Source organism: Pleurodeles waltl, chromosome 1_2, assembly GCF_031143425.1.
Source record: "Pleurodeles waltl isolate 20211129_DDA chromosome 1_2, aPleWal1.hap1.20221129, whole genome shotgun sequence".
Taxonomy (NCBI): Eukaryota; Metazoa; Chordata; class Amphibia; order Caudata; family Salamandridae; genus Pleurodeles; species Pleurodeles waltl.
In genome coordinates, this window is record NC_090437.1 from 887473352 (window position 1) to 887490503 (window position 17152).

At 40.8% G+C, this 17152-nt stretch overlaps 1 protein-coding gene across 2 annotated transcripts in view; it reads right to left on the bottom strand.

Annotated features, from left to right (window-relative positions):
• Positions 1–17152, bottom strand: part of CFAP97 (cilia and flagella associated protein 97) — a 209471-nt gene that overhangs the window by 157074 nt on the left and 35245 nt on the right. For both annotated transcript variants that reach the window (XM_069199623.1, XM_069199632.1), the window contains 2 exons: positions 2889–3747; positions 2714–2785 (listed from right to left, as the gene is read on the bottom strand). In XM_069199623.1, coding sequence (XP_069055724.1) covers positions 2714–2785; positions 2889–3714 — 898 coding nt within the window. In that variant the 5' untranslated portion in view covers positions 3715–3747. The remainder of the gene's footprint in view (positions 1–2713; positions 2786–2888; positions 3748–17152) is intronic.

Below are 17152 nucleotides of genomic sequence, written 5' to 3' on the forward strand. Positions count from 1 at the left end.
TGTAGGGTGGCTTCAAATTCATTTCAAACCCCCATTATATAGTCCTTTGACCACTGAAAAAGGTAAACCAATTTTGGAAATCTGAGAGGTGTACCTATGCTCAACTCCCTTATTAGGTCCCAAACCTGAACCACATATGAAAACAGCAGCAATCCAAAAAGTGATTGGAAAACTGATTGGCACAGCAGAATTGATTTCCAAATTATACACCTTACTGACAGATGCTCGCCTAGCCATAATTATGGACCCACAGTAATCAATGAGGAAAGCAATTTCCTCCTGAGAATGGGACTTTTGAGGGACTGTTAGGCCATTAATTGTGTTTGACCAATGACTGTGTTTCACCACTGCGCATATTAGTTGTTCAATGTTCATCAGTAGCACATTACATGTTGTATTCAGTTTAGCTGCCTATTGGCTTTAACATGGCATTAGACATTACATTTTGTATTTAGGTTAGCTGCCTATTGGCTTTATCGTGGAGTTAGACATTACAGTTAAGACATTGCAGATGAGCTGTGTTTTTCCACATGGCAGACCTAGCTGTGTTTTTCGTATTGTGTTCACACTGGACCCTACCGTGAAAAGAGAGCGTATATTTTGTGTTTTCCTCTCTGCTCAGCCCTGGGAACGAGCGAGCTTGGAGACTTGGCCACTCTCCAGCTTGTTCTTTTCTGGCTGTGATTGGAGGAAAGGGCCTGTTAGCAGGCTTTTTACGGTGTCCCTGGGCAGCAGCAAGGGGGAATTTTCCAAGGCTTCAGTCAGGAGCGGACGTCAGCTGCCTGACCTCCCGTTTGGGTGGAAAATCTCTTTCTCGCAGTGGAACAGGAGTCATTAACTTGCAGGCATGAGAAAGATGACGAGCAGTGATAGACCCTACGGTGATGAATTTTGACTTTTATTCTTTGCTTTGAAGTTATGCCATAATATAATCACATGTATTTGCTGTGTACCTTGCAATTGAGAATCACTTTGATAAATTTTGCTTTCATTGCTGTGACTACTTTTAAACGTGTGCTTCCAACCTACTAATCTCGTCTCTCAGGAACCTCGTGGTGAAGTAATAATAAATGTCTTCTTTAAACTAAGAAATGCATTCCAGAGAAGTTTTGTCAGCTCGGTCATAAGATAAGGAAAGCAAAACAGGGACTGCCATAAAAATGTATTAGCTTAAAAAAAAAAAACTGAGAAATCCATAATAAACTACTATACTATGATATTACATCCCAGTCAAAAAACATGTTCACTGCAGCTTTGCTGGAGGAGCTGGGGGGTGCTGGTCAACCTCATGGATATATGTTGGTAATGGCCAAAGGTCTTGTGATTTTGGTCAAAGTAGCAAAGACACTACAAGAAGTATTTGGCTTCCCATTCCCTTTCAATCCAAGAGTATTTATCCTGGGACTGAGGCAAGAATGTTATGAGCACATCTCGAAAGCAAAATGGTATATGACTCTGCTATTCCTAGGGTAGTGAAATTAGCTACAGCATTTAAATAGAAGAAAACTGAGCTTTGTGATCTCTCAGTGATTCCACAGTTTATGGCAGACACTTGCTATGAAGAAGCTTATCAGAAACATGCAAGATCAACATCTTTACTTCAAAGATCTTAGGGGACCATCACTGCAATACTTCAATAAGCAGATCAAGTGCTAATGCAACCACCTCCGTGGAGACTCATAGGAGGTCTTTTAACTAAAACAGAAACTGGTGGGAGGGAATAGAAAGCGGATGGTTGCGAAGGTGAAGAGGAAGAAGACAGGAGCAAATGCTAGTAGTTATTATTCATTATACAACAATCGCATTCTGTTTTTTTATTTATTTTTATTTCTGTGCCAACAATTAGAATAAACATATGATATATTGTCTATTTCGCCCCTCCTTGAAAAACTTTAATAAAACTGCACTTCACAAAAATGATTGCTGAATGCCCACATGTAGGATTTACATAATAATTTACATACAAAATCCTCAACCTCATGGTGTATGAGGTACAGCTTTCAGAACTTTCCTTACCAAAACAGGGTGTAGGTATCTGCTGAAAATATTTTTGAGCACTTTATTTTCCATATTACACTTTCAGTTAGCATGGCATGGATTAGGTGGGTTGGACTGATGATGTAGGCTATGTAATATGAATTTGCGACGCATTCTAAGTAAGGAAATATTTATGAATTCTTATGTAGGAGGACCATACTTTAAGGATACAGAGGCGATACATTTTTTTTCTGCTGCTAACTTACTATATTCTTGTCCAGAATTTTTCAATATTAAGTGAAAACTTTTTGCGTATTTTGGATTTATATAATGTTATTGTAAATCAATAAGCTTGTATGTAACAATGACAAACTGTGTATAAACTTAAAATGAAGACCACCTTGAAAATTTCAGTTACCTAGAAATAATTATACCTATTAGGCAATCACTCGATGGAAATTAAGTACATTTTAACACTCAAAATTGCATACTTTCGGTGATGAGTACTTTGCTACAGGGTCCAGAGTTCTTAGGACATCCCTGCTTGCAAGTCATTGTTTTAGATAATCTAAGTGTGCTCCAAAAAACGTGAAGCCAGGGTCCTTGCAAACTGGAAAATGTACTGCTCTATCCAAATACTTAACAGGTACTTGCATTGCTGTATGTATAACACTACCATCTTCATGCACAGGAACACAAACTATATACAAAACTGGACTTAACTTTAATTACATACCTTTCAAAAGTTGATTTAAATCCATGGCATCATGAAGGGCTTTTTGATCATATTTACGTTCCGAGTCAGGATCTACGAGGAAAGATTATAAAAATAAGATTCAATGATAATTCTTTCTTCACAAACGTGGCCTCCAAGAGCGGACCTGTAATTTGTTATTTTGCTGAAAACGTACCATAAATCTCCTGGCTCACATTTTCTTGTTTCATGATCTTTTTCTTCATTTCATTTGTAGCTGCAAGATCAAAAGACTGAATAGGACTGATGTCCGGAGTAGACAGTGGCGTTACGTCGGTCACTGTATCCTCCGATTCGTCGTGGTAGTCTTGAATCTTTTTATTCCGATCTGATAGCTTTGACGCAGACTTGGAATTAAGTTCTGAAGAGGAGTGGGGGGAGCCAGAAGCAGGCTGTTTTCTTTTAGTCTTGGAGCAAGAGGGCTCGGAGCTCGCAGAGTCTGAACTTTCAGCTTCTGAAGTGGAGGACGATGAGCTGGAATGAGTCATCTTTTTACCAGTATTCTTTTTGAAACTGTTAAATTGCTTTCCCGATTTTAATCTGTGTCTCCGAGCCTTGCCTTCATCACTGCTGTCCTTCCCATCGGTGTAATAACTATCCTCATACTCTTGCCTTATTTCGGGAATTCCAGTGGGAACTGCTGTGTGTATTTTTAAACTTTGTGAAGAGTTTCTCCCGGAACTATGTGCGCTTGCAGGCCTTGGCCCAACTGATGAAGTAGCACTTGCTGTATTTGGTCTGCCAAGTAGGTAATGCGACTGTGGTTTCTCTCTCTCCTCCTCACTGGAAGAATCTTTCTGTGATTCCAATGCTGCTTTACAATGTAATTTACTGTCCCATGTGTCATCTTTAGCTCGAGACCCCTTTTGCTTTAAAGTTTCTAAGACGTTATTTTCTACTTTTTTTGCTACTTCATCAGCATCACTATCAAAAAAAGCATGGTCCACTTCATTTTCATCTGATAAGTCCTCATAATGATTCATGATTGGAAACACTCATATGAAAACCAGCCAAACCTGTATGTAGGAAGGAGGGAGACAAAAGAAAAGTTAAAATGAAAAGTAGGGTTGACAGTAACAGAGCACAAACTTGACACTTCATGTTGGACAAGAAACAAATCGAACGCTTACTGAAAAGTAGTTTTTGTACGAATTTTATGGGGATGCTCTTTTAACTTATAGTTAGGTTCCTCTAAAAACCATAAATCGATACAGGTTGAAAAAGTGTGTGCATGTTTGTAAAGATGATGTTGAGCAGTTAATCTCAAACTTATTAGTACCACAACCCACTTTTTAGAATAACAAACTTTCGTGGTCCACGTTGCTTTAACGGACACAAGAAGGGAGTGGAGGGGCACAATTTTATTTAATGTAATTGTAGACATACTTTCAAAATGCTCTGAATTACCAAAATAACCTAATCTTTACAATTTTTTGCGTTCGTCTTTAACAGCAATTGCTTGTAAATGCCATAACCTTGACAACGCACATTGATCTGTCTTTATCGGACTATTGCCAAAAATATTGACTAGCCCACAAAAATAGACACATGGTGAACTGCACTGGAGCTGTAACACTTTTGAGAGCGTTGTGCTGGTTGGTGGCATCTGTTCAAACAAATTACAAGACATCTGAAACATTTTGGAGTTGACAGAAGTGATATTATCAAGTTTGAAAACCCCTACCATAATAGAGTAAGGGGTAAGACATCATATCCATTTTTGGGTTAAAATAAGGCTAATTTGTGCATTTTTGGCTCTATATGCACACACACATAGACATAAGAATACACTACATAGGTAGACAGATGGAGCAGCATGCCTTGGGCAACAGATCACTTTACATAATCAACAGATTACACAGAATAAGGTCAGATTTATTTTAAGCACTGGAGATTAAGTGATTTGGCCACAGCCAACACCAGAATTTGAACTTGGTTCCCCAGATGGAAATTCAGCTGCTCTGGCCCATTGGCCACACCCATATTTCTCGATTTATGTGTAAAAGTCTTTCACAAGTGAGATGATTGTACAATATCACGTATACTGGGCACATTCTCTGTTGAAACAGCTTTGTGAAGCAAAAAATAAAACAGCAGTAAAACAATATTGGAACATCTTGGGAATACCTCTAAGGGTTTGTTTTAACAGTGGACTTATGGACATAGTTCAGCACCTTTGCACCAGTGGTGCTGGAACATTTTTAGATTGGCGGTGCTGACCTTACTGTTACATCACTAAAGGTATAGAGAGTGTGAAAAATCTTAGCTTCACACAAAATGCAGCAAATAAATTCAGCAGTAGTGTGGTAAGGGCGTAGTATGTAGCTGGTAGTGCATTTTGGAGGACACCAACACAAATATATTATTAAAGCATCATGAGGTAAGATTTACAGACAGCACAGTTTCCATTGAAATGGACACTATACTTGCACACAGTTTTACTGACGAAACTATATTGCACACAAATGGTGTCATTTACGCCTCACCAAGTAAACATTGTCTTGATTTGTTTTGATCCTATTAAAAATGTTGTTGTGTCCATCACACTTCAGAATTACTAGGAAATGTGTTTCATTTTTGCTCACCAAACTGCTAATATTTTATTAAATGTATGTTACAGGTATTCAAATTTGATTGTATGTTACAAAAACAGACATCCTGCAGCTTTTCCTTTCACACTCCCTGTACCCCCAACAATACTGTTATATAGTTCACTTTATAAAATCCTTCGCTTGGCAGTCAGAGAAAGAAAAATAAACACCAATCCCCATGTTAAAAGAATAAGCAGCAATTTGTTAGAAGACAGCCGGACATTTGACTTTTATCTTTCAAGCACAGCAAATGTGACAATATATATACAAAATATAAAGGCTCCTTTATTCATTGATCTTTCATGATCCACCAGAAATTGGTTGGCCACTCACCAGTGGGCTGCGGCCCAAAGTTTGGGAAACACTGAGTTGAGTTTTTGCCCATTTAACAGGGTTGACTCTGAAGGTTCTGACAACTAATCAGCAATGGGATTAGAACTCATACAAACAACAATATTTAGGTTATCAAAAGGTCAGAACAGGCCAGTTTAAATTAATTTAAAATGACAAACAGGGCTGGCAACCAGGTGTTTTGATCTAAATAAACAGTGCAAAAAAATGGTTGTAAAGTATACATCAAGCACATTTTAAAGCCATTTGTTTTTGCCTTGTTTTTATAGAAGCACTGCAAGTAGGTACATGGCCAGCAGATGTCCAGCAACAAAACTAGCCCACAGCATGAAACCAGCCCCCTACTCTGCCAGCCCACTAAAAAACCTGATAGGCAGTCCGGCCTTGAAAACAAATCAATACATTTAAAAAAAAAAAAGAAATCATGTTGTTAGTGGCTCTATTTGTCGCACAAAAATGGAAGAAAGCACAACTGTTAACTCGACAAGCACAATATGGTGGGAATGATTATATGCAGAATCATTACAGGCAGTACATTAGGGCTAAGAAAACAGCAAACATAGGTGCAGTGGGGATGTCTGGAGATAAACGTTCACAATAACAATTACTGAGAGGCATTTCCAATCAACTTACATTCCTCAAAGACTTAACAGCTTTCTATATATTTTTTATCAATATTGCTGTTTGTTGTACAAGTAAATGTGAACCACATAATGTCAATTTGTAAAACCTACTTTAAGAGGGGTCGCTAGATGATAATTCTAAATGACGGATAGTGGATCTTTATTGTAACCCAATGCAATAGCACTCACTATGCCAATGTCAAGAGATCTAAAAGCTTAATGGACCTGTCGCAACTTGAACTTTTTAGCAGCATACTCTGGGTCCACAAGAGCAGAAGACACTTACTCCCAAAGCCACATCTTCCCTCACACACCTGGGAAACACATTTCAAGCTACCATATTAGTCATTTCAAAGGAGAGGAAGGATACTCCAAAGCCCCCCAAAAATGCCATCCCATCTCCCTCACTATTGACAACTTTTAACATTTACCCAAAATCACAACCAACAGATTAGAACCATTTTTTAAAACACTGACCTACCCCATCCAAACTGGTTTTTATAAAAGCCAGATTCAGTTTAGACAATATTAAATTTAGTCACATCATAGAGAAAGCAAAACTACTAGACACCCTGATGATGTTGGATGCAGATAAAGTGACTTGGACACGTTCTCCCAACATAAATTCAGTCAGATAGTCCTTGTTAGACCTGGCCTCTTTTGGCGTGGTTTCCCCTCTTTGCTTTCTGACCTCCTGTTTTGACTGGGCTGAACTTCGTTTGTGCTGGCTTTAGGACTCAGTGCACATTTCACTGCTGACCAGTGCATGTGTTTAAACATGGTAACATTGGCTTCTTCACAACTGGCATATCTGATTTATTAGTAAGTTCCTAGTAAAGTGCATCATGCGTGCCAGGACCTGTAAGTCAAATGCTATTAGTGAGCCTGCAGCAACGGTTCTGCCACCTACTACAGTAGCCTTTCAAATGTGTCTCAGACCCGCCATTGCAGAGCCTGTGTGTGCAGTTTAAACTGCCATCTCAACCTGACAAGTGTACCTACTTTTAAGTTTAACATGCCCAGATAGGTATAAAACTCTTAAATTAGTTTTTCACTATTGCAAGGACTATCTCACCATTGTTACCTTAAAACACCACAAGTGTAATTTGCAATTTGGAAAAGATAGGAGTATGGGGTTTGGTGTCACTGGACTCAAAAATTTTAAATACATATTTGGTAATGGTGGTTTTTAATTTGCAGGTCTGAAAATGCCACTTTTAGAAACACCTCTTGGTTTAGGTCACAGCTATATTTGCGCATTCTCTCCTGCCTGCCACTAACGGGAAGGGCTGGGTGTGACAGGAGATACATCTACATTCATCCTAGGCAGAGAGAGGGAGACGTAGTTCACACTTATATCCTGCCCTCATACAAAGTTATACCTTGACTTGCGTAAGTTAGATTTTTGTCATTTTGGTTGTGTTTGACTCAGACAAATATTGGCTATGTTTCTAACTGGTGTGGAGTCCTTTTGTGGTGTTTTCACTGTGTTACTGTGCATGTGCACAAATACTTTACACACTGCCTCTTTATTTTAGCCTGACTGCTCTGTGTCTAGCTAACAGAGGGTGAGCACGGGTAAACTTTGAGTTTCTATCTTACTTACCGTGACTAGGATTGTGGTCCCTATTTGGACAGAGTGCAAACGTCTGCCAACTAGAGACCCACTTTCTAACAGTCACAGCTCTATATAACAAACCCTGCAGTAGTATTACAACAATGGGAAACTAGCCAAAAAGCTTTCTATTAAAATAAGGTAGCAGGAAAGGGTGGCCTGTTTTCCCATTGCCCTATTAAACTTTCTATTAATAGAGCTCAATCAATAGCAAAATAGCAGGAATCCCTTTCACATCTGGCTCACTAAAAGTGACAGCCTATGCAAAGGATGTTTTTATACTTATTGGAAAAAATCAGAAACCGTTATCCAAGCAATTACCAAAACAATAGAAAATTATGCTAGGGTTTCACGCTGCATATTATACAAAGAAAACAGAAATCCTCTCCCTAAACAGACTGTCATAGCTCCTTAGTTTACAATAAAAGTTTCGGCTGGAAGAAATTTCGGAACAAAAATACTTTAGAATGTGATCGAAAAACAATCATATCAACTCCATGAAATACAATGAAAATTGAAACAAAACCAAAAACCACCTGGACTAGTAGTTCTTAACCTGTGGCATGGGGACCACTGGGCATCTGAGAAACCAACTCATGGGGTCCACGACTGGTAAGAAAATTAAATAATAACACATTAATAAAGTGCACATAAATGATGAAGCAAAATATAAAAATGAAAACTTTGAAGTGTTCAATAAATGTGAAGGAATTTTAAAGTGGGAGCTAAAAATTAAGTTGGTGTCCACAGATTGATTCATGGGTGCAGTGTAAATGCATCAAACAGAATATAGTATGCACATTGGGTGGCACCAGTTGAATTTAGAAATGTGCCATCATGACGTTAAAATGAAAATGTTGAAAGTGACTCAGTGAAGGGGGGTCACTAGATTCCAATAATGATTCATTGGGGCTCTCCAAATTCAAGTAATGATTAAGTGGGGACCCACAGAAGTCAATAGATTAAGAACCACCTATCCAGACAACTGAACTCCCATATTCTTCACTTGAAGGGACAGTTTTTAAACTGTTAAAATGAGGGCTCGTGCACTTAGAAACGTCCTTATTTGCATGCAACTTGTATTCTGAGACTTAAAAAAAATGAGGACCTGATAAAATTTTATCGATGCACAAAGAAATCAAGATTTGATCTACACAAACTAATAAGAAGTTCCAAAAAATCCATGGGGCCTAAACGTTGTGAACTTCAGAGCTAGCAAAAAGCCTTCCTAGCATGACAGAACGTCTAGTGGTTCACAGTCACTGAGGTAAACTCTCCTCTTTGGCTAATGATCAAACAAGATTTAGCATAACACTTAACCAAACTTCAATTATTACAGTGAAGATGGTAAAAAAAAAAAACTCCTTTAAGATTGTCACATATGCAGTTTCTGCCCTGCCAACTATAGATAAACTTCAAAATAAGATGAAAGACTACACCATTAGCCGTCCTCAGGTACAATCAACATACCAAGATACAGGGGAAAACATTATTTCTGAGAGATTGCACAGAGTTGGATGTTATGATGATTACAAATTACGCACAAATAGTGATCCCTTACTGTTCTTTACTATTAAGTCAAGATACAATTTAAACAACATAGACCTATCCAAACTGTTAAAGGTAGTCCTTGCCAAAAATCCAACCCTACCCACCATGAACTAGACTTTCCTATCACAAAGTGTAAAATCATACAAGGTGGCTACTGCACTTTGAGAACGTAAATTAAGTTACATATATACCTTAGTGATGGCTTATATACTACGCAATGCAAATGTAAATATGTGCCTAAATGTGTGCTGTTATATTTTAGTAACCAATTGTTATTTCGTTTCTGTAACTTAAAAGCCTTAGCATTATCTGCACTTTCACTTATTTGGAATGCGTTTCCATTATGTACACTGCACATTTTGGCCATACTATTTGGCACGTAAAGCGAACATTTTAGAAAATATTACAGTCGGTTCTGGCTGTCGATACATTTTCCTTCTTCTCAAGGCCTTGTATTTTTCCCTCAACATGAGCCTGGCACTTGTTCATTAAAACTTTCTTGTAGGTAATCACACATCACGCAACACAGGCTTAGGATAAAGCAAGCAGTGGGCGGGATCACTAAGATGTGTGGTTCTCAGTTTCGCCCCGGTCCGGCGGGCCCTCCAAATTTCAATTGCATGGCCATCTGGATACTCTCATATGGAGCTGAACTATGGGGGCATCTGAATAGGACTAGGTCTATGGTGGAAAATCGCTTTATGTGCCAGGTGGCTGGTGTACTAGTTAGCACTCCCTTGTTCCCACTTAGAATGGACCTTGGGCTGAGATCACTGTCTGAAAGGATAAACCTTCCTCCCCTGCTCTACTGGAGGAGGATCTGGATTACCCCAGAGCTCCACTGCTATCAGCAGGGGCTCGAGGAAATCCTTTGCCTAAATGGCTCTGGCAACATAGCATGGATAAAATATTTGAAATCCACTCTTACAGATATAGGGCTGGCAAATCTGTGGCGCGCACCAGGTGAGGCAGGGGGCTGTTCTAAAGACTGTCTCGAAGCCAACTTTTGGCATTTTAGAGACTCACATTTACATTCGGAGATGGGCCAAGGGTCCCTTACCAATGCTTTCCTTTTAGTAACATATACTTACTTTCAGGAGGACTCTTTGGATGAGATTGAGCCACCCTTAGCTAGGCGTCTTTACTTGCAATTTTGTTACGGGACACTACCTCCCCAAACCTTTATAGCTAAGTGGGAACAAGAGCACTGGGTTAGTGATCAGCGATGCCCAGCATGTGATGTCAGCAATGAAACTGTGGAACATGTTATGTTTTTCTGCTTATTTACCTTGCAGGAGATGGTGGATAATCCAGTTCTGCAGTCACTGGGTGCCAGGATGTGCAATGTGGCCCTCAGAATACTGAGGTATGATAGCAACAAAGTGTTGCTCTTTGCACTAACTAGATACCTGATGGGAATGCAGAGGACAAGGGAAAAACTGCGTACGGCATCCAACAACATAGCTAGGTGTGCACTAAGTAGCATGTAAGCTTACCGGCTGTTAGTAAATTCAGTCAGTGTAAGCATATTATAATAAGACAGCTGTTGCCTCCAATCATCATATTGCCAAACTCTGAACTGCCATATTTGCTCGTGGACATAGGCGTAAGTAACCAGCTCAATTCTTATCACTAAGGGCTTAAGCCTGGGTGTGTAATATTTTTTCTGACTCAAATTTTCTCCTTATCTTATAATACTTAAACTCTTCCACATTTTTAGATCTTATGTTGTTTTTAGGATGATTTTAATTATTCATTTCAGGAGAAAAGAACATGAATTATAATTACATACCTATATTATGTGTCAGGCCATCTTCCACTTTCTATTGCATGATTGATGTGATATTTATGTATCATTTTGTGCGCTTTTATGGTCTAGAACCAAAATAAAGATTTGAGTGACTGACTGGCTTACTTGTAGGTTTCTGTTTTATCACATGTACCCGCTTCCATCCATTAAAATTGACAGATTTTAGCATTACATGCTCTAACTGATCAAAGCTGAAGCTCTGCTCATTTGATTAGGCAATCACATTACTTAGTTTTGAATGCCTGTTTTACTATTTTTGTCTTAAAACCAAGTGAGACATCTTTGTGCTAACCAGAGTATTTTCTTTCACAGCTTCCAAAATATATCAGCTACTCTCCCCAGATCGCTTTACTATTGTTAAACTGCTGATAAAAAGGAAGATTACAGTCCTCATAAATTCCACCCCTCCACTCCCTATGGTGAGTCAGATTTTATCAGGACAAACTATTTTTAGGGCCTACTGACCTGGTCTGGTGAGAGCTGGAGGTGGCAAAGAACAGGTGTTCTTTCATTCAGAAAGTGAATGAGTAATAAAGATGCCTTTAAAACTTTTTTTTATCTTGTCACATTTGCTGCATGTTAAAAGACCGCAGTGAAATGTCAGTTTATGTATTTTAACAAATTTCTGTTTATTTGATCCTTCAAATTGATATTTAGTTTTCTTAGTCTGACTGCAAAGTTAGAGCATTTTGCAAAGTGATTTAAACAGCTTCTAAATGAAATGGACAAATATTTCAAAATATATTTCAGTATTTATTACAATTTTTTGTAATTCTGAAGTGAGATAAAAAAAAGATTTGAACAGGATCAAAACAAATTAGAATACTTTGCTTGGTGATGTGCAAATTATATTTGCTTAAACCCAACTTCTACATTACGCTATGTACTCTATATAGTTTAATCAGTAAAACTTCATGTGGGCGGTAAGGTTTGTGTCATCTCAATGGAAAATATCTGTCTGTAAATGGTGCTACCACATCATGCTTTAGTAATATATATTTTTTTTAAGTGAGAGATTATGACACTCTCCTTAAACAGGTTAAGGCGGAACTCCAAGGGTGGGAACTGCTAAGACTCATGGCTTGGCAGAATTGCTGCCACCAAAATGACAACAATGCCAAGAATCCTTTACCTTTCCAAACACTGCCATTGCTTCTGCCCAGACTAGCCCTCAGACCTTTACAAATTGGCTCCCCTCCATAAGAATCTTTTATATAGATCTCCATGGGAGGGGGGACGGTCTGTCCCATTAATTGAGCGGTATTACCAGGCTTCGCAATTACGGTTCCTGGTGGAGTGGAGCATGCCGTTCACAGTGAAACACTAGTTCTTTATGGACCAAGAGGTGGCTGGCTCCCATATGTGGAAGGAACCCTGGCTTACCAAAAACAGAGCCTGTGGTCTGTATTCATCGCCAGTGACATGGTGGGTGTTTCAGGTGTGGGACGCAGTGGCAACAAAGGAAGGCCTCACCTTCTTCCCTTCTTCTATGACTCTGGTTCTGTACAACCCTAATTTTACGCTGGGGCTGCATGCAAAGCGCTTCTCGCATTGGCAGGAGGGGAGATGTAAAAGGCTTGGTGACATGTTTGACACTCAGGGGATTATACCCTTTGAACAACTCAAGGCAGACTACGGGCTGACGGAGGCAGACAGAGTCCAATACCTGTAGGAGCTACATTGGGTATTGCATCTGACTGCACAGCCCCAGGCAGAGGCATCTGACGTGATGAGAAAAGTGGCAAACTCTTAAACGCAACAATAAAAGACTGATCTCTGAACTCTATGCCATTTTTGGCAGAGAGAAGGGCCCTCCACGTACCCCAGGACAGAGACGGTGGGAGAGAGAGCTAGGACAGATATTAACTGACGCAGAATGGACAGAGATCTATTACAGGGCGAAATATTCAGAACATAACATATCTAGCATGGAGACTGCATACAAAATAGTATCATATTGGTTTCTTACTCCGGCGGGATTGGGTGCTTGGAATCTGGGTAGTACTAAGGACTTATGAAGGGAGTGAGGAGCATCAGGCACTTTGTTTCACCTGCTCTGGCACTGCCACAAACTGACAAGAGTTGGGAACAGGTGCTAGATAACATTCATAGGGCCTTCGAAACCTTTATTCCCAGATTTCCTTCATACACAGTGCTTGGCTTGTCCAGCCCCTTGTAGTTCCCCCTCCGCTTGCGGAGGTCGACATATGGCTCTAGCGTCAAATGATCCTCGCCGTATGGGGAAAAGATTTCATCCCTCAGAACAGGACCTGGCTGCACAAACTGTGGTTCGTATTGGGCATGGAAAAGATGTCACTCACCTTTGATCAGTGACTTGATGACTATCATACGTACTAGGCTCCCATTATCCGTATATTGTCCACAGAGTTCAATGAGCTAACATGCCCTTCTTACCTGAAGGTATTGAGAATGATACCCCCAGAAGGTGGTCCTCAAGACAGCCCTTATGTGTAACTTCTATGGGCAGGCATAATCACTCATCTGATTTAGCAGGCTTGACTGATTTCTTATATGTCTCTTTTTCCCTTCATAAAGGACAATCAGGGTGGGGAGGGAGAGGGGTGACTTGTTGTTACTAGATGTTTGTTTTGTTAAATAGGTTATTGATAAAATGTTGTGAGTATTGCCTTCGCTGCCGGCCTCCGAGTTGTGGGCTTCAGCTGTGCATCGAGCCGAGATGGATTAACTGTGCTGCTGGCCCCTGTAGGCATTCAGGTGGGTCCTGTTTCCGATTTTACTGATTTAATAAAAAAATAAAGTGATCCATAAAATGGGAGCACAACTGAGTGGGGAAATAAAGTGGCGTACAGAGAAAGTAAGCAGATGGGTAAAGCAACAAACAGGGAGGAGAGAGTAAGGAAACACATGCACTTCTTTGGAGTTCTGAGCAATAAAAAGGAGCCCCCTGAAGCTAGCAGTGTAAAGATGCAATTCATCAAATCACTGTTAGACCAAACTGCACCTGGATGGGACAAAAACAAGAATAGGGAGGAAAGCCATTGACTTAAGAGGCACCTCAGAAAGAAACAGTTATCCTAGCACAAGTAATAAGCGAACACAAAGTCCAATAGGAATATGCTACATATTGAGAACCCAGTAGCCGAGACCTAAAAACATAGTCCAGAAGAGCAGTTTCTACCTGGGATATTTAGAAATAGCACCTCTGGTGCCCCCTGTGGCCTCCTATTATGTCACACTTGACAAGACAAAAAAAAAAAAGCATTAGCGAGGCCAATAGGTCTCGCCTATACAAGAGCTATTGGCTTGGCAATGTGTTTGTGCCCTGTTGTACAACAGGGTTTGTTTTTAGTATCATGCATGCTTTGCTTTTTCACATGTGGTCACCTGCCTGGCCTAATTTGTGTGACTGTACACTATTCACTTTAGGGGGAGCTGGCATGTTGTGGAAAAAATGAAAGGTATACTAGATGTGTCAATGGCATAACTATATATTTTAAAAGGAGTACTAACCCACATAATCAGAGGTGAGACACCCCCCCAATAGCTGTCTCTCCATTTTGTTTCTTTACAGATTGGAACCCCTTTGTCATTTACCACAACAGATATAGCTGACACACACTGCTTGGGGGAACACTCATTTCACACATCTTAAATCCCAACTAGGTGTAGGGTAGGGATTTACCTCTTCATCCTTAAGAAATGCCATAGATCCAGTAGGGCCACAAGGCATGAAACATATCGACCCTACATTACTCACCTTGAAGTTGTTAAGGTCCATGAAACCTCACAACATCATTCTTCCTTTTGCTTTTATACCCGTCCAGGGGGCCATCCCATTCAAATTATTTTGGTACCCCTTAGACAGTGTTAATTCACCTAGCACTCCACACTACACTCACTATACCCTCAACCATACATCATTGCAGCAAAAATCCAAAGATCTTCGATAAAGAGCTCCTTAGCCAGCCCAAGGAGGAGCAGCCCGGTAATGGAGCATGCCACTCATTTGGGTGTGTGAGGGCTCTCTCTTCTGATCAATCGGCTCCCTGGATTCGGTGATTCAGTCCCCTCTCAGGTTCTAACTGACAGCTTCACCACTTTCATAGGAAGAGCATCCCTTTTTTGCATAGTTATGATAAGTGAGGAGCATGGGTGCTGGACCTTTATCAGCTCCTAGTCCCTCCCGTCGATTAACGGTTAATTTAGGGACATCCATGTGGCGATTTTCCTCATGCAGACAATAAATCTATGTTTGACATTTTTAATGTCATGCCCAAAGGAGATAACTAATTGGGTATTGTCTGCATAGGAAATCATTTTTTTTTAATAAAATCTTTTGATTGTATGTGTATGAATGTGCCTTCATTGCAGCCCCTCAAACATAGTGGGTTCCCCGCCCTACCAATTTTGTGTAGCAGTGGATGTGAATAGTACCATCTATGCAGGATCTTTAACTAGACTAGTCAGAACCTGGCCCTGATGGCTATGTCCCTTACCCACTCATCATCCTTCAAGTGTCCCAGGTCGGCCTCCCAAGCCTCCCTCAGTTTAGTCAGCAGGTCTGGGGAATTGTTGATTAATTTCCTGTAAATCACTGAGATTCCTTTTTTTGGAAGCGGTTCTAATAGGACCCTGGGGAAGCTTCCGGCAGCTGCTAACCTTCCAGAATATGCCTCCTCAGAGTATGCCCCAGCTGCAAATAACGATAATATTCAGTGCTTGCCATAGTGTATTCCCCCTTAAACGTCTCAAAACTGATGAATGTCTGTCCCCATCACACATCTCCCAGGTGTTCTATTCCTATTAACTCCCACTTCTGAAATCCCTGCAAACCTCCCACGTCTGGCAGTTCGTCGTTATGCCATAGCAGGGAGAGGTCAGTGAGTTTCCCCACCCACCCTAGGTATTTGTTTGCTTCTTTCCAGGCTCGAGTCATGACCTTTGTATGGTGTGGCAGGGTTCGCTCATGTCTGGCATTGTGCAGTAAGGCCTCGGGTCCACCACTCCCCATCATGTGTATCAAACCTGTACGCCGGATCCTGATGATCCACAAACACCTATTTGTTGACTATGAGAAGGTGGGACACCCAGTAGTATTTTTGAAAGTCCGGAATTGCCAGTCCCCCATCACAGACCCCCTTCTGCATCTTGGCCAGGGCAATCCTGGGCTCGCTCCAGCCCCACAGGTGCCTGCATACCTCTCAATCTATGGTACTGAAAGCTTCCAATGGGACATTGAAAGGTGTGTTCTGCATGACATAAAAGAGCGGCAGGCTCATCATTTGATAGAGAGACGCCTATCCCATCAGGGTCAGTGGGAGACCATGTCAGTGTGTGACGTCCCCCTTGTGTTTTTGTGTTTTTCCAGCTGGGGAGCCAAGTTCCTACTCATGAAGTCCTGGGGGTGCCTAGTCATGCATATTCCTAGGTAGCGAAAGCCTTCCGTGATCACCAAAGCCCCGCAATCTCGAGGGAGGCAAGGCCTCTGCCCCGAAATGGGAAAGACCACTGACTTCGACTAGTTTATGGTATATCCAGAGTGGTCTCCAAAAATTCTGAATATATGCATGAGCCTGCCAATAGAACCGGAGGGCTTTGATATATAGAGTAGAATGGCATCAGCGTATAATGAGATAAGCTCTTCCCATCCTCCTGAAACCTATATCCCCTTAACTAAAGGATCCTGGTGGATCCATGCTGCCAGTGGCTCCAATGCCAGAGCAAAAAGCAGGGGAGACAGGGGACAACCCTGCCGGGTGCCCCCCCATAATGTGACCTCTTGAGATACCACCCCATCGACCTTCACGTGCTTCGTGGGGGAGGCATATAGTAATTTGACCCATGTGCAGAATTGCAGCCCAAATCCAAGTTTCACCAGAACTGCGAACATGTAGTTCC